At 39.9% G+C, this 23290-nt stretch overlaps 2 protein-coding genes across 4 annotated transcripts in view; one reads left to right on the top strand and one right to left on the bottom strand.

Annotated features, from left to right (window-relative positions):
• The window catches only part of NEMP2 (nuclear envelope integral membrane protein 2), a 37777-nt gene that overhangs the window by 11668 nt on the left and 2819 nt on the right, over positions 1–23290 (top strand). For 2 of the 3 annotated variants that reach the window (XM_037523717.2, XM_037523719.2), the window contains exons 3-9: positions 734–965; positions 1100–1172; positions 3158–3251; positions 4024–4138; positions 6708–6933; positions 9208–9384; positions 10551–14638. In XM_037523717.2, the coding sequence (XP_037379614.1) occupies positions 734–965; positions 1100–1172; positions 3158–3251; positions 4024–4138; positions 6708–6933; positions 9208–9384; positions 10551–10692 (1059 nt within the window). In that variant the 3' untranslated portion in view covers positions 10693–14638. Of the gene's footprint in view, positions 1–733; positions 966–1099; positions 1173–3157; positions 3252–4023; positions 4139–6707; positions 6934–9207; positions 9385–10550; positions 14639–23290 lie in introns of those variants that run through there. The other variant, XM_054699940.1, reaches the window with a different exon arrangement.
• The window catches only part of MFSD6 (major facilitator superfamily domain containing 6), a 58626-nt gene continuing 52496 nt past the window's right edge, over positions 17161–23290 (bottom strand). The window contains exons 6-7 of the mRNA XM_037523716.2: positions 21906–22186; positions 17161–19442 (exon numbers count right to left, since the gene is read on the bottom strand). Coding sequence (XP_037379613.1) covers positions 19242–19442; positions 21906–22186 — 482 coding nt within the window. The 3' untranslated portion in view covers positions 17161–19241. The remainder of the gene's footprint in view (positions 19443–21905; positions 22187–23290) is intronic.

The following is a 23290-nucleotide window of genomic DNA, read 5'->3' as shown; positions in this document are numbered from 1 at the left end:
GAGCAACGGTTAGCCAGTAGCTAAAGTGCAAGAAAATGAGGGGCAGGTTGACAGATGGCTGGTAATAACTCAAAGCTGGCTTTCTCACTCTTTTCAGGCTTGCCCTACTCTTGGACAAGAAGAGAAATAGGGACGAAAGTCATAGCAGGGTTGTCATTTAATCATCACTGGGTTGTCATCATCTGCTTGGCTTTGTAGCTTATGCTTTGTTGTAAGAAGTGAATAGAATCTGAGGTTGGCTTCTGGTCCTCTTTCAGGAGGTCTGATGAAAAAAGCCTGAATTACATGAGCTCAGAAGGAAGTACTTTTTCTCTATCACAGTAGAAAGTGGTAGAAGGTATAAACCCTACCCTGCTTTTGTTTGTAACCATTTAGTTTGCCACCATCTCATCCTTGTCTGTGTACCCCTTGGCCACAATAGCCTGCTGGAAGAGGGAGTTAAGTCAGCCACAACTCAGAGGAAGAAAACTCCACTTTCAGAATTGTCTGTGCCTGGTGTTTAGAATAAGCACAGGTGTGTGTCCAGCCCTGGGATCAGAACATTCTTCACACGCTGTGATCACGTGTTTCTTTACTCAGCCAATCTGGCTCTCTCTCTACTCCTCTTTACTCATGATTTTAAGAAGCTTCTATGAAGTTTTTAAACATATATATTTACATAAATAGATCATATAGTTTATATATATATATATAAATCATACCTATATATGATTTATGTGTTTTTGCTTTGTAGGTGAAAATTACTAGTCCAGACCTGTTCAATATTGTATATATCACAGACAGATACAATTGTCAGTATCCAGAAACCATTCTATCTTTTTTTAAATGTGTGATTCATAAATTTTGGACACCAAAGACATCTAATGAAATAACCCTAACCATCAATCCATGTGAGGAGACAGTGTGCTTCTCCGTGAAGCCTGTTGGGAAGATGCTTTTCTGTACAATGAGTGTGAATCGAAGTAGTAAGTCTGTTTTTATTGTACTTCTCTTTCTGGGTTTCGATTTTTTTGACATGACCTTTCAAATAAACTGACTTTTCTTTTACTGCCATTACAGTGATACCAAATCTTTGTTGTGTGTGTCTTTTTTACTCCAGTTGTGGACTTCAAACTCTTCCTTGTGTTTGCGGCAGGTGTTTTCCTCTTCTTTTACGCAAAGACCTTGAGTCAGTAAGTATTCATTTTTAATTTGTGAACCCTCTGTTTTTTTTTTTTTTTAATACTTACAAGAGCTTGGGTACAGGCCAGAGATGTCGGGGGTGAGAGGATTCACCAGAGACAGAGTAGGGAACAGAACAGGCAGACTGACTGAAACACACTGCTGAGGGGAGCAGCGGGTGAGGCAGGAGAGGTCTGCTGCACCATGTGGTTTCTCCCTGGCCGGCCGGGGATCAAACTTTTGCTGCAGAGGCTGCAGATTGCTTCATAGTGCAGTGCTTAACCCCTCGTGCCACCAGGGAGGCCACTTTGTGAACCCTCTGAATAAAGAAGTGTAGAGGATTTTTCTGACCCTATACTCAATACTTCTACAATACTTTGTAGTTCTTGTTTTAGGTTTTGCAAACAATAGGTCTGAAGATTGTGCTGGAAAGGCCTTTAAAACCACTAACAGTTCTTTGTCTAGCTTGGTGTGTATGTTAGAGAGTGCTCTCATCCGTTATTTTATATTATGTATTAATATACATTACCTTTATGTTTGATCCTCTTAACAGCCATATGAGCTCTGTATTATTTTTCTTACTTTATGGATTAAAGCTCAACATCCATCATCAAATGACCAGTTCTTGCCAGGGTTGAGATTTATACTCAGGGTTACTGGTGCTAACTGCCTTGCTCTCTCTATTACATTCAAGCTGCCTTCTATTTGTGGTTCTAATACAGAAAGTTGAATTTAGGGCCTCCCCGGTGGCGCAGCGGTTGAGCGCTGGGTTGCGAAGCTGCCCGCGGCCTCTGCAGCGCCGGTTCGTTCCCCGGCTGCTCCCCGGCCACCAGAGGAGGGTCCCACATGGCGCGCAGACCTCTCCTGCCGCCCGCTGCTCCCCTCAGCAGTGTACTTCGGTCCTTCTGCCTGCTCTGCTCCCCACTCTGCTCTGGTGAATTCTCTCACCCTCCCGAGCTTCTGACTGTACCCAGTGCATGTATAAACAAACAAACAAATAAATAAATTAAATAAATAAATAATGCATGCCTCTTAAAAAAAAAAAAAAAAGAAAGAAAGTTGAATTTAACAAATAGCTGACTTTTGGATAAGCATGTTATCCTAATATTTTGTTTCTTATGAAGAAGGACTCTCTTTCCAATATAATTTTATTTCTTGGCTTGCTGTTCTTCATATTGTTCATTTTAGAGCTTTTCCTAGTCATGTAATCAATCATGTTTAATGCTATTAATGGTCTTTAAAAATCTAGTGTTTCTTCCAAAGCTGGAAGAGTAAACACAGTCTCAGAGCAACTGGGCTGTATGTACAGCCTGAATCCTTCATTTTAGCCCGACACTGACTCAGGAAGATCTTCACATTCTTTTTTTTAATAGATTTATTTATTTTTATACAAGAACCGGGGTACAGGCCAGATTCACGGGAGAGTGAGAGGATTCACCAGAGACAGCGCGGGGAACAGAACAGGCAGACTGACAAAATACACTGCTGAGGGGAGCAGCGAGCGAGACGAGAGAGGTCTTCTTCGCCTTGTGGGATTCTCACCGGCTGACTGGCCGGGATTGAGCCCACACTGCAGAGCTGAGGACAGCTTCACAGTGTGGCGCTTGACCGCCTGCACCACCAGGGAGGCCCGGTCTTCACATTCTTTATGCCTTAGTCTCCTTCCCTAGATGTGAATAGCTGTTTCCCAGGGTAGTTTTGAAAGCATGTGAAGGTCTCAGACAAGTGCCTGCTACATGATAGGTGCCCATAAGTATTGTTGAACCAAATTCTAAACATACAAGATAACTCACATATTCTGAGTTAGTGGCAAGCCATATACCATAAATTTCAAGTACAGATTCCATTTTTTTGGAGTATATGATGTAATCAAAGCTCCCTTCTGAGTTTTCTCTTCTTAATATTCTTTATGACTACTGTCATTAAGTTAAACATGTTTTTAACACAGAAAGTGCAACTTGGCATTTAAATGACTTTTATCTGCTTGCCTTGACAGAAGCCCTATTTTTTATTACTCTGCTGGGACTGTGCTAGGTATTCTAATGATATTCGTCTTTGTCCTGCTGCTGTTAAAAAGGCACATTCCTAAGGTAAGCATGCTATGTATAAATGCATGGAAACATGTAAACTGTGATCTTGTAGACATGAAAAATGCATCAAAATTAATTCATATTGATGATAGCAGATTCCAACTATATTTCAAGATTGTATAAACTGACTTTAAATGTATCCTTTTCTAGAGTTCCATTTTTGTTTGTTAGTATATGGAGGCTTAAGTATTAGGTTACAGTGATAATTTTTTTGACCCTTTTAGTTTTTCTTAGGAGTGACTAGGGCTAGTTATATGCTGAGTGTCTTTTATGGCAAAACTGAGGACTCGTGATGCTGAACCATCGGGCCTTGGATAACAGCGTTGCTACAATAAGGCATTTCTCCATTATTGTTAGTTCTCTGAAACACCTTCAATAAAAGAATGCTTTGTACTTAATTGAGAATAATTATTGTCGGTGATAATGTTGCAGTTACTCTGGTTAAAGCTGGCAACACCAGTATTTATTTTGAGATAAATTTATTCTTTAGAACAGTGCTCCTCCAACTTCACTATACATGCAAATCACCAGGGGATCCTGTTGAAATGCAGAATGTGATTCAGGAGTCTGCAGCGAGGCTTGAGAGTCAGCATTCCAGCAAGTCCCACCTGTTGGTCCCTTGACTTTTAAGGAAACACTGGAGAATCTTCCGTTGGCTTCAGTACAGTTGGATGTAGTAATTTCTAACTCGGAGGGTTTATTTGTTTATTTCTATTTTTTTATGAGAGTGAATGAACCAAAAAATGTGTCATTTATTTTCTTCCACACACAGTATAGCACCTTTTGGGCGCTAATGGTTGGTTGTTGGTTTGCTTCAGTTTATGTTATATACCAGTTGATGGAAGATCAGAAATGGCTGTCGTATGAAAACAGAATATATATATTAGGTAGGTAAATTTAAAAAAAAATGCTGTTATTGGTAAAGCTGAAGTATACCTGGAGGCTTTCTTTTGACATCCATTTCTCTATAACATCTGACTTTTCATTTTGAGTTAAGGAGAAATGTTGTTAAAAATAATATTTTAGTTCTTTGGATCTCATTTTAGCCTACTTCCCTGTGACATTTTTCTTAGTTGTCTATACTAAAGATCAAAAGAACAGAAAGTATGTATTCCTTTTGACTGAATATACTTTTGAATTGTGGTTAAGCTCTAACTACATATAACTTGTAATGAAAAAGTTTCTCTAAAATGTGACTTTTTTTGCTTAGGATAGTCAGTATGTAAGGTGAGAAATGCTAAATATAAATGACTAGTGAGACTTGATTTTTCAGAAACAGAGAGGCTATTAAGAATCCATTCATTCTCCTTGTTTCATGCAAAACAACTTTTAAAAAGTTATTTATTTTATTTTTAATTTAATTTTTATTAATGTATATTTTACATCATTGTTCATTTTTAAACAATGTTTGCTCCTCCACCCCACCCCTCAGGTGTAGCCCTCATAGAATTGCCTTTAGTTCACCCGTGCACCCTCACCACAGTGTCCTGTGCTCTTCCCTCTGATCCCTCTCCTGCCTCCTCCCCTGCAGTATATCTCTGATTTATAATTGTATGTTTTTGCTTTGTTGTGTTTTGTACTGTTATTCTTTTTGTCCCCTGATGTCTTATTTGGTTCCTCTATATTCTTCCTTTAAGTGAAACCATCTGATATTTTTCTTTTTCCTTCTGACTTATTTCACTGAGCATAATTCCTTCTAGCTCCATCCATGTTGCTGTAAATGGCATTAGTTTATCTTTTCGGTTGCTGAATAGTATTCCATTGTGTACATGTAACCACATCTTTTCTTTTTTAAAAGATTTATTTATTTATTTATACAAGCACTGGGTACAGTCAGAAGCGCGGGAGGGTGAGAGAATTCACCAGAGCCAGAGGGGAGAGCTGAGCAGGCAGAAAGACCGAAGTACACTGCTGAGGGGAGCAGCGGGCGGCAGGAGAGGTCTGCGCGCCATGTGGGACCCTCACCCAGTTGTCGGGGATCGAACAGGCACTGCAGAGGCTGCGGGCAGCTTCACAACCCAGTGCTCAACCGCTGCGCCACCCACCACATCTTCTTGATCCAGTCATCTATTTTTGGGCATTTGGGTTGTTTCCAGGTTTTACCTATTATAAATAGTGCTGCAGTAAACATAGGGATCCAGGTATTCTTTTGAATCATTGTTTTTGTGTCTTTTGGATAGATCCCTAGGAGTGGAATTGCTGGGTCATATGGAAGATCCATTTTTAGTAGACTGAGGAACTTGCATACAGCTTTCCATAGTGGTTGGACCAGTTTGCACTCCCACCAGCAATATAGGAGAGTTCCTTAAAAAGTTATTTTAATTGGAAAATAATGGCGACTAGAAGAATAGATTTTCCCCAAACTAGCATCAAATTTCTCACATTTGTCCACTCACCCAGAAAAGTTTTTTTTACTTGAAGATTTCATTTTCTGATCATTTTTCTTTTTATTCTAAAGTACTTTTAAAATAAATTATAGATGTTCATGGCATATGCACCTAAATATGTCACTGAGCATTAAAAAATAAAACAAGACCTCTTTGGTTAAATAACTATTAAAATAAAGTTAATAATTACATAAAAACATCTATTACCCAGGCCAAGTTCAAATTTCCTAGATGTCTTCGGTGGTTGATTTGTATAAGCAAGGATATAGTCCAGAACACATTTTGCATCTCTTATGTCCTTTAAGTCTCTTTTAATCCATAACACTCCTTTTTTTTTTTTTTTTCCATCATGGTGCTGCCCTGCAGGGTTCAAGCTAATTGTCCTAAACAACATCCCTCTTTATGGTTTTCTCTGATTACTCCTTTGTGGTATAGCTTAGCTTGTGCCTTTCTCCCCTATATTTTCTGTAAACTGTACATCAGCTCTGAGATACAAAGGAATCACTTTTGGTGGCTTAAGAAGAGGTGGTGTGCACTGTGCACTGGCTCCCACATGGGACGTGTGGCATCTTGCCCTGCATTTGAGGGAATCTTATCCTCCCTCCACTAGTGCTGCTGAATCCGAGTGCTGCATTAGGAAGGCCACAGCCTGGTCCCTCTGTAAAATTACATTTTCCTTTGGTGATCAGAAAGTAAAAATTAAAAATAGGGTTTGAGCTGATTGCAAGAGATGCTGAGGCTTAGATTTGACCAAAACAACCATGATAATGTTTGTCTAGGTAGGAATGGGACTAGAAAGCACATAGACTTATATATCATAGTAATTAATTATTGTACATTCGTAAATATTACAAAAGTCAATCTGGACTCTCATGTGGAAAAAATGAACTAGTCTTATCATTCCTCAGCCTTCATTGGAAAAAGAAAATGAAAATGAGGGTTTTCTGCTCTATTCTCAGTTCTTAAGTCAAAGCTCTGCCAGGTTTTCCACATAACTTTTGCAAGTTCAGATAATGTAAATCTGAAAAAAAAAAAAAAATGTAAACTTTACATTCTTTTGCTCTTACAGCCTATGTCTTGATAATTGGATTTCTCAGCTTTGCTGTTTGTTACAAACACGGGCCACTTATTGACAAGAGGGACATAAACCGTCTGACATGGACTCTGCGGCTCCTGTCCCTGCTTCTGGTCTATTCTGGTGTCACGGCGCCCCAGTTTGCGTATATAGCTATTGTTCTCATGCTGTCATCCAGGATGCTGCACTACCCATGGACGGTATTCAGCTATATGAGTTGGTGTGTATATTTTCTTTCCTTGTAAATTTGACTTTTTGAACTCTAGTTTTATTTATTGTTTGGGGAAAGTTTTGGATATGTCATATTTAATCTCATAATTAACTATATTTCATCTGGAGATTACCTTCAGTGAGGGGAGGAGGGTAGAGAACTTAAGCATTTGATCCCATCTCCATGACTAGTCTTCAGCAGTCTTTCAGAGGTGCCTTGCAATTACCAGGTAATTACAGCTTTTCTAGAATTCACTGAAATCAGTAACAAATTAACTTGGGCCCAGATTGCCTAGAATTTCTAGTTTTGTCTGCACTTCCTTCCATTAGGTATTTATTGTGTGTATGAGGTGAGAGGAACAGAAAATCAATCATTAATGATGGAAAGGTGTTATTCTTATTAAGGACTTTCTTTTCTCTTAGGTTTTAAAACTTAAACCTTTTGAAAGTATAGAAAGTTGAAGTAACCTCTACCTGCCTCATGATACAGGCTATACTCTGTAGGTAGTCAAAGAATTCTCTCCTGTGATTTTTAGATGGCAGTCAAAAAATTCTCTCCTGTGATTTGTAGATAGCAAATTCTCTCCTGTGATTTGTAGATAGCAAAGTTGCCCATGAGTGACCAGCTAGGGCCAACTCATAGGAACCCACACTGTGTATGCTGTTGATAACAAATATAATTAAAATGTAATATTTCCTCAGTTTTTGCTAGTGAATAATTCTGTGAATAAATAGGGGATAAAACAGAAACTTAAAGGTTATATGATAAAGCAGAGAAGTAGTACCTTGATTTGTATATTATTTTCTAGTTTGCAAAGATCTACTTGAATACATTTTAATAAGATAGAGTAGCTACCCTTTTGATTGTCGTTATGAATTCTTACTGTAGGCTACTCACTGTATGTAAAATATCTCATTGAACCTGGTTGTGGTTATTGCTTTCATTTTTTTCCATGTAAGCAAAGTGAGGCTCAGAACTATTAAGGAGATAGCCAGTTCACATAGTGGGTAAAGCTCAAGGCCAGGGCTAGACCAGGGCTTTTCCAAATCCCAGGGACACCAAGCTAGGAATTCAGAAAAGGAGAAGGAAATATTGTCAGTGATTCCCTAATCTAGCTCATTAGCCTCCAAACAATCTTTAGACGATAAAAGATTTTTCAGGTCCCAAATTCAAGAAAGGAGATATTTTAAAAAAACCTCTGGTAATTCTTGTGATTGTTCATTTGGAAATCTCTGGTTAAATTATATGTAAAACACCTAGAAACATTTTTTTCAATTTATCAGTAGGCATAGCCTTTTTTTAAAACTTTATCATCATTATCACTTTTATGAGATTCTTCCCTTTAAGACTTTTCTGATTGGGAAAAAATTCCAATCATGAGTCCCTTGGCATGTAGCAAAGGAGGAATTATTATAAATTACTGTACATACACTTTCCTTATATATCCCTTTCTAGTATTTAGTCAACATCACCACCACTAGGTGGAGACGGTATCCCACAAATACTGCTTTTCTGTCTAGAAAGTAAGTGGCAAGTGATTTTACTGTGTTTCCATAAAAGGACATTTCAGAGGCTTGTTTCTATTAGTGCCCAAGAAAATCAGTAGGCTGAGCATGAAGACACCAGGCTTTTAATTGTCTGGTTGTGTGATTAGAAATCACGAAGGAAGAAAATAACAATTAGCATCTCTTATCAAAAATTGGTCCTTAGATATCTGAGGACATGACTTAAGTTCACCTAGGAAGAGGAAGATATACTATTAAACCCAGAATGTATGTTCTATATTCCAAATCACAATAATAAAAAACACCTAGGTCTAGTGCCAGCAAGCACAGGACAGATTCACTATGGATAAGAAGCAGATGGATAAGAAGCCCTTGGTGGATTTTTCAGGGTTTAATGCTCTCTCAGGGATCCAGGCACACCAGACAGGGAGGCAGGCACGGGCCAGGCAGTGGGCTCTGGGAGGCAGGCAGGCAGCCCCCCATGAATCTCTACATGCTTTCTCTGGGCTCGGCTCTATAGTCACACAGCTAACCCTCTCTGTAATCATCCTCTGTCTGAGTGACGCCGCCCTTCTAGCCCCAGCCTCTAGCTCAGGTGTGCCCACTTATGCATGCCCACACCATACTCCAGGTGTCCACCATCAGGCACGCCTACAGAGGCTAGTGGAGTAAAAAGTCTGATGAATTCCATTTACCGTACAATAGGCATGGTCGAAACGACCTTATTACTGTTACTGTCTAAGAAATGTAGTTAGCAACCAAATGTCATATGTTTTAGGAAAATGAAGAAATGGTTCACGTCAGAAAAGCTGGTGGTTAAGTACCTCACTGAAGATGAGTACAGGGAACAGGCTGACGCGGAAACCACCAGCGCCCTGGAGGAGCTGCGCCGCGCCTGCCAGAGGCCTGACTTCCAGTCCTGGCTGGCTGTCTCCAGACTCCAGGCCCCTAAAAAGTAAGTCCTGCTTGGCTGCTTGGATCACAACCTGGGTTAGAATCAGTGTGAAAATAGTGTGATACTTCGGTCTAGGGACTTCCATGCCACAGACTGCTTCCATGGGTGACAGGCAGTGTGGAACCTGTCACAGGTCTTTTTATTTCTTGCTCAGACTTGTACTATGGAACCGCTAATGTCAGACTCAATACTAAGCTGATGTGTTTTATAGGGAAGGCCGTTATGATGGAGGAAAGTGGAATGTAAAGTGTCATCTGCTTTTCACCTCACTTACAGTGTGGAAAATAATTTTTAAATTTCACCAAGAAAGACATCTCCATCTCAGTATCTTTTCCCTTTTTGCTTTCCCTGCTTCTTAGCCTTATCATAACAATGCCCTCAAATTAAAGATCAAAGGCAGAAAGCACTGACATACTGTAGTGGTGGGAAGGGCACAATTCAGGATCTCTGTGATCCTGTGCAGGTAAAGGAGAGTCCTGGAGTCCTCGGTGGCTTTTTCAGGCTTTTATTGGGATTTTACCAGGTACACAGCAGGCCGGGGGCCTGTAGGGTGGCAGGCCTCCCAGCCCCCGGCCAATCTTCACTCTTCCTGGACTCTCCAGCGTTCTTTCATGGTCTTGTTCTCTCTCTTCTGCTGGTTCCATTCCGCTCTCTCACTTTTTCTCCTTATTCTGCTCCCTCTGGCATCCCTGTGACACCACCCTGATGAGCCTCGTCTCTCAGCCCAGGTGTACCCACCTACGTATCCCCACACCCCACTCCAGGTGTCCGCCATCAGGCATGCATTCAGGACCACAGGGATCATCATTAATCCTAATAGCGGGAGGGCCAAAAAGCCTGACATACATTTACCCTACACATACTGAAAGAATGAATAAATAATAAATCTAGGCGAATATGAACAAGAGAAAACAAGGGGTTAGAAAACAGGTGGGTATGATGTTTGGCAATACTCATGCCTTGTGTCTGCCTGCCTTTCTAACTTCTCCTTGAATGTCTCTTAAAGGATCACATAAGCCACCCGTGTTTTTAGCACCAATGCCAGCCTCTTATTGATACAAAGTCAAATTTAATTAAAGAGAATAAGGAGCAAGGGAACATGTTATCTTCCAAATAAACCTTTCTGTGATAACATTAACTTTATTTAAAACAAAAAACCTTATTAGGTTTGCAGATTTTGTTCTTGGAGGAAGCCACTTGTCACCTGAAGAAGTAAGTCAGCATGAAGAACAGTACGGCCCTGGGGGTATCTTCTTAGAAGAGCAGCTCTTCAGCCTGCAGAATGCTGACAGTCTGCTTGAGCATTGACTTCATTCTGGACAAGGAATGAAAGGGCAGGGGCCCACTGAAAGTCGAACAGAACTATTTTAGGGAACAGTGGTAAAACCTTTGCTGTGGAGAAATATCAAGTCACATTAGAATGGAAAACTAAGCTATATTGATAACTTATTCTTGACCAGTTCTGTTATTTACTATACTGTACGTGGCTACCAGATGCTGTGAGACTCAGGACCACTTTCCTTGAACGAAGACTTTCATTAGGAACAAGGGAATTATATTGGTCTTTAAGGAGCCAGTTAGTGTGAATTCAGCATTCACTTTAGCAATACAAGGGTACTAAATACTCCTAATCCCGAGAACCTGTGTCAAGAGACTCTGCATTGTGCTTTCAATATGTTATCAGTGTGCTAGGAGAGACCTGAGAATGATCTGGACAAGTGTTCTCCAAAGTCAAGTCCATAGGGTGCTAATTACATCCTATGTAACAGGATTCTGAAGTCAATCAACTAAGATTGATACACAGCCAAACAAGTAAACTACAGGACTTCTCAGAGCCCTTACTAATATGAATGCACATTCTGGATCTCCTAAAGGGGAGAAGATGTGTGCAGCAGTTTTCAACTTAATTTGATCACAGAATCCTTTTGTTAGGAGATTAATATTTTTTGGAACTTGTGTTTGGAAAATGCTAATGATGGAGAAATTAAGGATGAGGGAGGTAAATAACTTGTCCAAGACAATACACTATTTAGAGGCAGCACTGGGACTAGAATTCCAGCCCTAGTGTTTCCCAGTACTCAGGTAGAAGAGACCTTAGAAATGAGCCAAGGGACCATCGCCCTACTTTTCAGGTCTAACAATATTGGTGACTTTATTTTTAATAATGACCAACCAGCTCTTTTGTAACTATAATGAAGAGAAACATTCTAAGATTTTTATTTTAAAGTTTTGATAAGACTTTTATAGATATATATAAGGATTAAAAATTAGGTTTGATGTTTACATTTTTTTTTGGATGTTGAAATTGAAAACATTTAACCTTTTTGACATTTTTTAGTTCACTGGGCCATCTTTAAAAAGTGTTGAGTTATATATGTTGGTAACAATCTCCTCCAAAACAGATTTGTGATCTGCCAGGGTAGATAGAGCACAGATCTTTTTTTCTTGATTCATACTGTTCAACTCCAGCGTGAAATGAGAGACTAACTGTAATCTTTGACTGTGAGAAAAAGAGGCTATGACATGGGTCTGAAAAAAGATTTGGATGCTGCTAAATTGATTCTTCCTACCAACCAATCTTGGCCTTTTTTGATGCTATGGGATCATAAAAAAAAAAAAAAAAAAATCTCCCTTTAAAGGGTCATGGAGGACAGACATAGAGAATCTATGCATTGCTTTCTTGAGCCAAATTCAGTAGATTTCCTACGTTATTGAAGAAAAGCATGGCAACCTATTTAGAATTTCTTACTGGTTTTCAAATGATGTTTCCTCTTTGAAGCATTGTGTCAATATTTTATAGGTCTGTTTTTACCTGACACCTTTTAGATGTCAGGAAATTTGCTAGTTTTATAAAATGCACATTCTTGTGCTCACCACATTCACCACCCAAGGAATCATTTGTGGATTACAAAATGTATGTGAAGAGTCTGCTGGATATCCCAGGAGCCATCCCCTCCAAGACAGCCCCTGGCCTTCGATAGAAGGCAGCAACTCCTAGTGGTCCAACAAACTGGCTGTAACCATCACAATAAAAACAACTCAAGAAAGAAAAAAAGAGAGCAATCTTCTGGGATGTTCTTTCTCATGTTTACTTTTAGAGGAAATTGGGGATGTGTCCATTTCTGTTATGTAAGTATTGACAAGTCAAGCAAATAAAAGCATTACTTTCATGTATCTATGTTGTGTTCATTTGATCTGGGGTTTAGTACAGCATTGATTATAGTCTTGAGCTCATCAAACAACATTGATCTTTTTCCCCTCCACAAGCCTTCCCCTCTCATCCTCTCCTCTCTCTCTCTCTCTCTCTCTCTCACACACACACACACACACACACACACACACGCTCCCTTTCCATGTCCTTCTCTCCTCCCTTCCTTTATTTAAAGACTTTTATATGTTTAAGTGACCACTCAGAAAATATCTCTGGTTGCAAGTGGACTCTGGGCTTCACACCACCAAAGGGTGCAGCTGAGGAGCAGGACAGGGCCCTTTGTTGTTACTGCTTGCATGAGGTGTCTCACAAAAGCTTACTGTTGTTAGCAAGTTGGACTATTTGACACCAAAATGTGTGGGTGAGATGAAGAGTAGGTGGCTGTGCTTAAACAATCGTATCATTCAGTGTTATTTCTAAAAGGTTTTAAAGCACATTTAACATGTCACAAAAAATGCTTTGTGAATTAGTTGTGTAGTTTGCCAATAATACTTAAGGTTGAATTACAGGGGTGTGTCTCTCTGACATTTGGACAGTATTTGAAGTTTGGGCTTTTTGGTCCTCTAGAAATGTAATAAGCAACTTTAGAGTTTAAGACTTTTGGAGTAGATGATGGGCTACATCAACATGTGGAGAAATTGAGACCCCTGAAATGATGAGAAAAGAAACAGGATCTTATGTTATTCTGTATGGGGTTGTTCCCCAGCGTCGGAGAAATATAATATTTTAAATCGGGTTTTTATTTTGTCCCATTGAAAGAAGCAGCCTCTGCATAGGTAACATAATGAAATGGGCTATTGAAGAAGCCTGCAGAAGGACAGAGAGGTATTTTTAGGCAACCCCAAAAGTACTGCCTTCTGAGAGACCCCACAGGTTGATGTGACATTGATAGGTTTACCATGTGGGTGTGACTCTTGACCTGGTTGATTTAGTGCTTGGTTTTTGTCATTGAACCATAAGAAGAGTTGTCTCACATTAACCAATTCATATAGTCTGTCCATTTAGTGTTTCACAACCAAAAATATAATTGACATAAAGATAAGAATTGATTCAACCAACAAATTCTCAGAAAACAGATTTATAAGGGCTCAAATGGTAATAAAAAGGTTGCGAGAGAACAAAAAGGGAATTTGTTACATAATAATGTTTAAAGTCATCAGGACAAAAAGTCCAATGCAGATACCCTCAGGGTGAGCAGCCTTGCTAATGTGATGAAATACCCAGTCTGTTAGCAGAGAGGACCCTTCTTTTAAGGCAGGTCCCACCAAATTCCTCCTGTGACCACTGTCTAATCTTTTATTATTGACCAACATCAAATGCCCTTCTAGTGGGCATGTTCTTCATATGTTAATGCCTTTTACCCTTCTCTGGCCTAAGAGTCTAGTTGTCTTTTTTTTTTTAATTGAAGTAATACTGGTTTGTATCATCATGTAGGTTGTATCATCATGTAGGTGCATTCAGTGGGATAGCTGCTCTTTGTTGTTTAAATCTTTTGGAGAATCTGCATATATTCTAAATTTGGTCCACTTTCCAAAAAGGCAGTGATCAAGCCTTAGAAAGGGGAGGAGGACCGGGTGCTACACGAGGCACTTTCTATGCCTCTTCATATGAACCTCATGGCTTCTCTGTAATATGTATTACTGCTATTTCCATTTTACATTTGAGGTAAGATTTGGAGAAAGTAAAAGTAGTTTGTTGAAGGACATATATGCCGAGGACTAGAATCAGGGTTTGAGCCACGGAATGCCAGGGACCATGTCCTTTCTACTTCCTTTATTGCAGGCTTTAAAAAAAGTTAGTGAAGGAAAAGGCCCCATGGCTAATCCATTCAAGAGATTAGCTGAATGTTAATGTGCCTGCTGCTTCAGTGCACATGTTAATCCCCTGTGCCTGGTAGCTGTGTGTGCAGGAGATGATGCTGCTTCTAGATGGTCTGGGTGATGGACATACCCCCTACCTCCATTGCAAGTAACACTTTGGTAAGATACATTAAAAAAAAAAAAAGTAGAAAAATGAAGTAATTTTTTAAAAGACATATAAATTCTAAGCCATTATTGTGTGCCTGGATGTCATGGCACTGTCAAATTGCCTTACGTATCTTGAAATCCTTAATTTCTACTTCGTCACCACTGGCAACAGTGTATGGTATATGAATAACCAGCCCACAACCACACTTTGAGTAGCACATACTATAGACATGTCTATAGCTGAAAATAGCAATATCCTCAGATGACTATTTGGGAAAAAACAAGATTTCTTGGTTTATATTTGTTGATGCCTCGTAGGAGAAAAGGAAACAAAAATTGTGGAACAGTGTCTTAAAAATCTCCCCCTCTCTGTAGACTTCACACAAGGGGATTGTTGTTACCTGTCATCCCCAACCTCTTCAGCTTAGGTTTTGCTTGATCTTGTGTCTCAGCTCCTACCTCCAGCTACTCAGTGTTTACAATGCATGTAGGAACTGAGCTTTATTGAACAGTTTACTAGGTATAGGCAAACATTTAGCATGACATGTACTTTCGGAGAAAGTAGATTTATAGATTATAGATTTAAATGTTGATGACCATTTATAGATTTAGATTATAGATTTAAATGTTGACAAAATACTGAGAGTCAGGTTCTGATTGGGGAAATGAGACCCCACTGCTCTTGCCATGGCTTATTTGCCACACAACAATAACAGCAGTACTTGCAGAATGTGCAATATAGATCAGGTATTTCATTTAGAATTCAAAATAGCCTGTATGCTCTCATCACTTACAGAGAAGGGACCTGACACCCAGAGAGGTCAGGTGTATGTGCAGGTTTTCACTGGCAGAGCTGAGACTCAAATCCAGACAATGGGACTTCAGATCTCAAACTCCTAAACTGAGCACCGTAGGATCCCTGGGTTGCCACCTCTAAAATCTAGAACCTCCATGAAGCCACAATAGAGCAGGTGACCCTGCGTTAGCCACCCAAAACAGATGGGAGTAAGAATTAAGCCCCCACCTGGAATGGCTCATTTCTTTCCCCTTCTCGACATCAAGTTTCCAGGTACTCTCTTTATCTCAAACTGCAGTTTGTCCTGGCATAAGGTCAATTGATTTTAGATTTTAGAAACCACTGCCCCTTCTCTCACCCCTTCAACTTTCCGCCATATAAGCACCTGCCTCCCCCCTCCTGCCCAATGGTTTGGATTCTTGAACTGTGTTTTGCTGAAATGACACAGGAGTGATCTGGGACTTCAGGAGTGACTTGGTATCCTCATGCACCATAACAAAAGAACTTCTGAATGGAAAATCACCTGCTACTTCCTTGCAGTCACAGCATGCCCTCATCTTCATGCAACAATTTTAAGGTTCAGCCTCACATACCGAAGATAGGGAAACAGATGGAGAGGTCTCCCCAAAATAGTCTTTTACACTACACTGGCACTGTGCAATATGGTGGTCACAAGTCACATGTGGCCTTTTAAGTCAGAAACCCAGCTCCTCAGATGCACCACATGGCAAGTTCTGACACCTGTGGCTAAGGCTACACTCCAGACAGTGCTCCCCAACAATGCCATCATCTGGGACTTTGAGCTGTGGATGTGCTTGCTCATCCAAATGCCCGTGGCACTGGTCAGAGTCCCTACCAACCTCTGGGTTTTCTCTGCAAGGTTGCCAGACAACCCAAGTCACCTTCAAAGTGTAAGAGGTCTGGCCACAGCTAAGAAAGCATCAGGAGTTAAAAGGTGCCTGATTTTTAGGTATCTGGGAATATCCAGAAAACGAATTTTATAATACCTGGCAGTACAGCCACACATGTCCTTGTATCAGGCACATGAGGTGATGGTGGTTCAGGCCAGGCCTTTGTGTGGCTTGTTCCACCAAACCAGAAGCAGGGAAGCCTCCCTGGCCCCTGGGGTGGGGGGAAGGTGCTGGGTGAACCATGTTTTGGCATCAGGCAAGTTTGAATGCTGGCTTTATGTTCTTGATCCCATGACATAAACTGTTCCCTTCAGAATCCCCATGTTTATAGTGGGGACAGTGGTATGTACCATATTGGTGATATGTACAAGACAAGATGGCAATTTCATCAGCAGACAACAAGTACCCAGGACTGTGAATATGGTTCTTTTCTCCGATTCACTGCTTACACCTGGTGGGCTGAGAGGATTACTGCTTAAATAATGGCCCCAGCACCCCCCACCCTGCTGTACTGGAGGAAGAGCAGATCAGAGGGAAGCACTTAGTCACTACCTGGCATGTGGCCCAGAGCAGGATTATAAGCCAGTAAGGCAGTATGTTTTCCTATGAATTCTGTAGGTTTTCATGAGGTTTACTGGCTAGTGGAGATATATGTATTATAATCATCTTACTATTCTACTTAAGGCTTTGAGTAATTGTTTGTAATTAGAAACTAGTCTCTCAGGATCCACACAAGCTCAGCACTCGGGTAATTCACATTTTCTACAATCATAGGGGAAAGAGCATGAAATAAGTCATTAAGGCAGTGATTACCAGCCAGGATTTGTGACACCCCTCGGGATTTCCAGGGAATCTCAAGTGGGGTTATAAAATTCTCAAATCAGAATTTAATTTGAACTCACTTTAATATTTTTTTAATGGCATATAGCATGTTGAGGACAGGAAGAAAAAGCCACAAAGGCCACAAACCCACGAAGTTGTCGCTCTAAAAGGCTGGAAATGACTGCATTATTGAACACAGTAAATGTTTCATAACAAAGATCTGTTGAATCTTGGTCTCATTCTTTACAGAGTAAAGTACTTTTATTTGGTCACATCTTTATCATTTAAGAAGTATTTAAAAATGGTATTTATTTTTATTTCAACATGTCAGTTGTACATTTCCAAAACAGCAGGCTTTTCAAAGAAATAAATCAGAACTGTAAACACAAGACACAGTATAAGTTTTTGACTTCCTACAGTCAGTTTCACAAATCCACATACTGTACATTCATAGGTGAGGTTCAGCCTGTCACCCATCTCTTTATTTCTATAATTACATAAGCATAATAAATACATCTGATTTTAAAGGTCACTTAAAATGAGTCATGATAATTTACAGTACAGTACGTTTCAGTTCAAGTGCAAAAATAACTATTTGCTTAGTTCTATTTCTTTCAGTGATTTTATTTTTAAGCTGTGTTTTGTGGTGAAGCTAGATTTTCAAGTGTAGAGTATCTTCTCCCAGATGCAGTTTGGGGCAGAAGTATGGTGTCATGGAGAAGCCCTCACTTTACACTTGATCCTGTCTAATCAGGGTCAGGGGCAAGGTGAGTTGCTCATTTTTAACTCTGTTCTTTCCTCTCTCCTGTGCTCATCCACAGCTATTACACACACTGTAATTGACCTCCATTCAGCTAAAGCAGTGTTCCCTTTTCCAAGTCCCTCCCCCAAGGCTTCCTTTTAACCTCAGCTTTCACTTTTAGCAGCAAGCTATATGCGTGTTTCACCCAGACATTGTTCTGGCAGTAGTTGTATGTAATATTTACAGTAGCTTACCCATATCTGGACTGTCCAGTGTCTGACTGTGTCTCCATGGGAAGGAAGATACTGAGATTTGTTTCCTTAGTCATTGGAAAGTATAGTTGCCTCTTAGTCCCCTCCTTTCCATTCCTGGTTTCCTATTCGCCACCTTTAACCCCCTCACCAAAAAAACAAAACAAAAACTGACCTATTCTGTAATTTCTAAAAATCACATCCCTCCCCCAGGCACTTAAATCTTATACTGTTATTTGAAAATAGTACTGCTTAATTAAAGAAACCCTTAGGAATTCAGTGATAGTTTTTGTTTTATTCCATCAACTAACTGCAGCCCAAATCACTATAAAATTGTAAATAGTGACGGGGGCTATTTACAGTATCAATATATTTAGTAAAGCCTTGTCTATATATCAAGCCACTGGATACTGAGTTGGTTGGTTGGTTGAAAATACCCCCTCCACTGGTCTTAAAGCCCATTTAAAACAAAAGGCATTTTAAAGCTCAGCTTAGCTTGCAGTAGTCCTTAACAGCTTTTGCTGCTCAAAGAATTGACTGTTTTCATTATACACCATACACATATAAAAATATATTTGCTAAACATATGCCAAGTTTTTGGTGAAACTTTAAAAAAACAAAACAAAACAAAACAAAAGCAAATATACTCTGAACTGCTATCTGGTTACTTTTTAATGTCTCATAACCTTTTTAATGGTTCTCTTCAGGAAAAAAAAAAACAAAACGATAGATATATACTCTTTCTTCCCAGTTTGCATTGAGAGCCAAATAATTAGAATAAATAATCAGAAGAGGGAAAAATTATATCAGCTTTCACCTTGTAGCGCTTCCTTTCCCTCCACTTAGTGTAACTGCTGGTTTCAGCTTCTTTTCTGCACTGACAGAGAAGTCCATCGTCAACCTCACCGACAAAGAACTAAAGTCCTCACTGCACTCCATTTCCCATCTGTGATTCTAGTGGGATTGTGAAGTTCACCTGCTTCTGCCAATGTGTACTGTAGCTCCTGTGTGGCATGTATGTGTGTTTCCATGGTAATGATGAGTTCAGGTATATAGAAGCAAAGGTGGCGCCATGCTCCTTAAGGGAGACGTGTCACGCCTCTCCCTCTGTCCAGGCAGAGAAGCCATTCCATGAAGGTGCGAGGTGAGCAGGCCGCTCAGTGTCCTCCTGCGGCAGGAGCCTGCTGGTCCCCGCTCTCTTCCGCATGCTGCTCCACACCTCGGTGAGCTGGACTGCTCTGTGTTGGAGGTGCCGCCGCTTGAGGGGATGGCTGGCTTCTCGAGGGGGCAGAATGAGTCTCACCAGGGACAGGCCGCGCTCCACTGGCTGGAGAATTTTCCCTATTCTCACTGGTCCCCTGAAAGGAAAAAACAGGAGATGACCCCCAGTCAGTGATAGCAAATCAACCTACCACTTTGTACTGTTGTCAAGTAGGATATAGGAAACGGGGGGATATCATCCTGAGATGAACAAGTAATAGAAGGATAAGATGGAACATCTTACCTTTCATCTCTTTTCCTATGTGCAACTGCCAAAGCCGCATGAAAAACACAAACACTATAAGCAGAGGTATCTCGTAGAAAAAGGAACATTATTACCAAGATGCCTGTTACTACTAGGAAAACAATTTACGAAGCAAATATTTCCTGAACCCTCACCAGCCACCAAGTTGCCAGGCAAGCAGCATGGCAGTGACACGCAGGCCACGCAGGAGACCACTGAATTCAAGAGCCTGAAGGCCCCCATCCAGCAGAAAGCAAGGACGGCAAGGCCAGAAGAATGTCCTGAAATTCAGTCCTGATATATATTTAGGACCCTAAGGTATAAACTGAAAGTTAAATAAGATTGAATATCCATGTAGAAAAAAGGGAATGTGAGTGAGCACTTTTTTTTTTTTTAAGATTTTTTTTAATTTTGCATAGAGGAACTGGGGTGTAGGTCTTTTTTTTTTTTTAAGATTTTAACCATATTTTATTGTATTTAATAGAAAAAAAATCTAACACTTCAGCCATTCTGATGAGTATTTTTAAAAAGTTGGTAAAAAGGAATAGAAACTTAAATTGGCAATATGAGATATCTCAGAAGGAAAAAAAATGAACCTCTAGAGGTTCTTGATTATCTGTGTTTGGCAGATTTATGAAAAGCTAAAAGGTGGCAATAGTGTAAGTCTTTTAAACCCCACTGTAAGCAGCTGTGAGCACACACTCCCTCTAGAGCTCACGCACAGCCCTTCTGCAAAAATGCCACAGTGCCGCATTCCATGCCACATTCCTGCCATTTACAAATGTTTTTCAAATGGATTTTCCTCTTCACTTCGAAGAGCTGAATACCACCATAGTTTTATTTCTGTGATTGATTCTAAAATATAAAAAAAATCTTTGTATAACAACTTCTTCATAAGAATAGCCCAGGCCAGCTGGTTTTTATTCATCTTAACATACCAGAAAAAAAATATTTCTTAAGTCCATCAGGTTTCTGTGGAAATGAAGATGTCTATACCAAGTAATGAAAACACCACTATTTAGGCAGAAAATACCACTCTTTCTCCTGCTTCTCCTCCCACTGCACATCCCTCATGTGCTTCTCCTACCCTGATATTCTCTTTCTTGACTAAGCAAAGTGTTCCTGTGAGTTTATAAATAGGATCATGCATAGACCAGAGTTCATTATAGTTATCAGTGAAGAATCAGATTTGGCTTAAGTTAGAGAAATATGTAAGGTCATATAAAGTTGTGATTAATTAAGGTGGTTCATATTTTATAAAAAGGAAATAACCTACATTTCTCTTTATTTTGAAGGCTTTGCCCTTATTTCTTCTTATGGTCCTCTGAAACTACTCTCGATAAAGAGTGGGCATGACTCACCATGTAAAGGGAGTGTCTAATGATAAACACAGGGAGTAGACACATTACTTTGGCCAAACTGTCCACAAAGGTCACACTTTGTCATTTTCCAAAGAGAATGTATCGTTTGACTTACAGCTACCCACACTGTTCTTATCAACATGATCTCACTTTACTCAGAGACCACACCTCTCAGGATAAGAAAAATCACACCTTATTATTTGGATGGGGCCACCAGTAAAACTACACTTCCATTGAATTAGGTGTCCTATGAGACCGGTACCATGGCTCAGGGTATTAATTCATCAAATGTTTATTGAGGTCCTATTATATATAATCCCACAAGAATCTTAGAATTGCAGAGATTATTAATGCAGATGTTCCTCCCAGGCATGAACCATATGTCCTTACTACAACTGATACCTGTCAACACAGAAATTGTAAGGAAAAAAAAAATCTCAGGATGTACTTTTTTTCTTTTAAGAAGTATCACCACTGGGCCTCCCTGGTGACATAAGGGGTTAAGCACTGCACTATGAAGCAATTAACAGCCTCTGCAGCATGAGTTCAATCCCCAGCTGGTCAGGGAGCAACCCACATGACGCAGCAGACCTCTCCTAACTCTCCCACTGCTCCCCTTAGCAGTATACTTCAGTCAATCTGCCTGTTCTGTTTCCCACTCTGTCTCAGGTAAATTCTCTCACACACCCCCCCACATACCACTGGCCTGTACCCCTGCTCTTGTACGCATAAATAAATAAATCTAAAAAAAGAAGTATTACCATTGCCGTGAAGACATCCTGAATTCCTTAAGGCAAAATTGTCCCTTTGTGGAACCTCTTCAATGCACTCATCACTGAAATTACTCGTCTACGTGTTTATTCCCTTCACCAGACCTTCCAAAATTCCAGCTGAATGAATTAACGAATATTAAAACTACTGAGCCCACTTAAGGCAGGTCAGAAGAGGAACTTCACCTGTAAAGGCTGTATTTCAGAAGCGCGGTTTTCTCTTGTCAGCTGCATCATCTCTTTAATTTGGTAGAGTGCATAGACAAAGGTCACCCAGGGGGAGGAGCTGACCCCCCATGCCGGCTTGTTTACATCCTCCTGTTCTTCCTGGTGCTTGGTTTTCTTGGGTGGAAGTCTGGGCTCAATTCGTGACATTACATCGTCTGTCTGCTGCTGTACCAAGTCAATGGTTGCTATGGGAACAGGACTTGAGGGAACAGGAATCCTTTCTGCCAACATTGTCTTGTCTGGAGAGAAAATCATGCTTAAATCAGTTTTCCGAGTTCTCTATACATTTAATCAAATGTAAAAATAAGTAAACAAGAGGACAGTCCCACAAGCCTGTTCTAGTGTGGCTGGCAGCTAACACCTGCTGTATATCAAGGGCTTCACCTTGGTGCAAGTACTGAGCAAGTGAATATGGTATTTAATCTTCCAGAAATTCCCTATGGGACTTATTAATTTACATTTATGAAATGTATTATTCACTTAACTTCAACATAATATCTGTGGAGCATAGGTCTTAGTGAATGTTGCCTTAGGCCCACTCAGGATTGAGATTTTTAGAGATAAGCATCAACCAGGAAAAAGTTATCTGATAACTGTTCTTGCTGACCTTTTACTGAAGCCATAGACCATAATTCAGTTAGGAATACAAAGGAATAAGGAAAATTAGTTTTGATTCAATGCCAGTAACTTGCTGGCATTAAAATCTGCCTTTGGGGTTTCTGTAACAAGCTAGTTTTTTTCTTAGCAGAAGCACTTCAAGTATGTGAGGCAAATGTTCCTCAAAGGACAAGACACCAAAGAAGATAAACCAGTCCTATTGTTGGACCCAGGAGATGAACAAGAATATTTCTGTTCTACTGGTTGGCATTCTTAATTAAAAAAAAAAAAATTGATTCAGCTTGTCCTCACCTACACATTATATTTGATAAAACCTCTTTTCTATACAAAAATTTTAATGACGTTCATGCCTTATTCTAGAGAAAACTTCAAGTTTAAGATGTAGACTTTTTTCAAATGAAGATAAAATAAGATTACTACCACTCCCTTTCCCTAAGAGTAAAATTACTGTATAGATTTATAGGTATTTGATTTAAAATTTAAATCCCTTTAGAAGGCTAGAGAAATGTAAAACCATTACTTCCCAAAAGAAAACAAAAACAAGAAAACCCCAAGCTACTTAAATCAATCAGTATCCTTTTCAACACAGTAGGTAGCTTCTCTCCAGCAAAGGTACACACAAGCGCACTGATACCACCACTGAGAAGATCTAGGCAAGCAGATGTATTGTACATCTATTACTCCCCTTGGTTTCGGAGCGGTATGCATGGAATTCCCCCTTGGCT

Source organism: Talpa occidentalis, unplaced genomic scaffold (genome assembly GCF_014898055.3).
Source record: "Talpa occidentalis isolate TD23 unplaced genomic scaffold, MPIMG_talOcc4v2.1 talOcc4.3, whole genome shotgun sequence".
Taxonomy (NCBI): Eukaryota; Metazoa; Chordata; class Mammalia; order Eulipotyphla; family Talpidae; genus Talpa; species Talpa occidentalis.
Note: the sequence above shows the minus strand (reverse complement) of the source record. Positions and strands in the feature narration are given on the sequence as shown.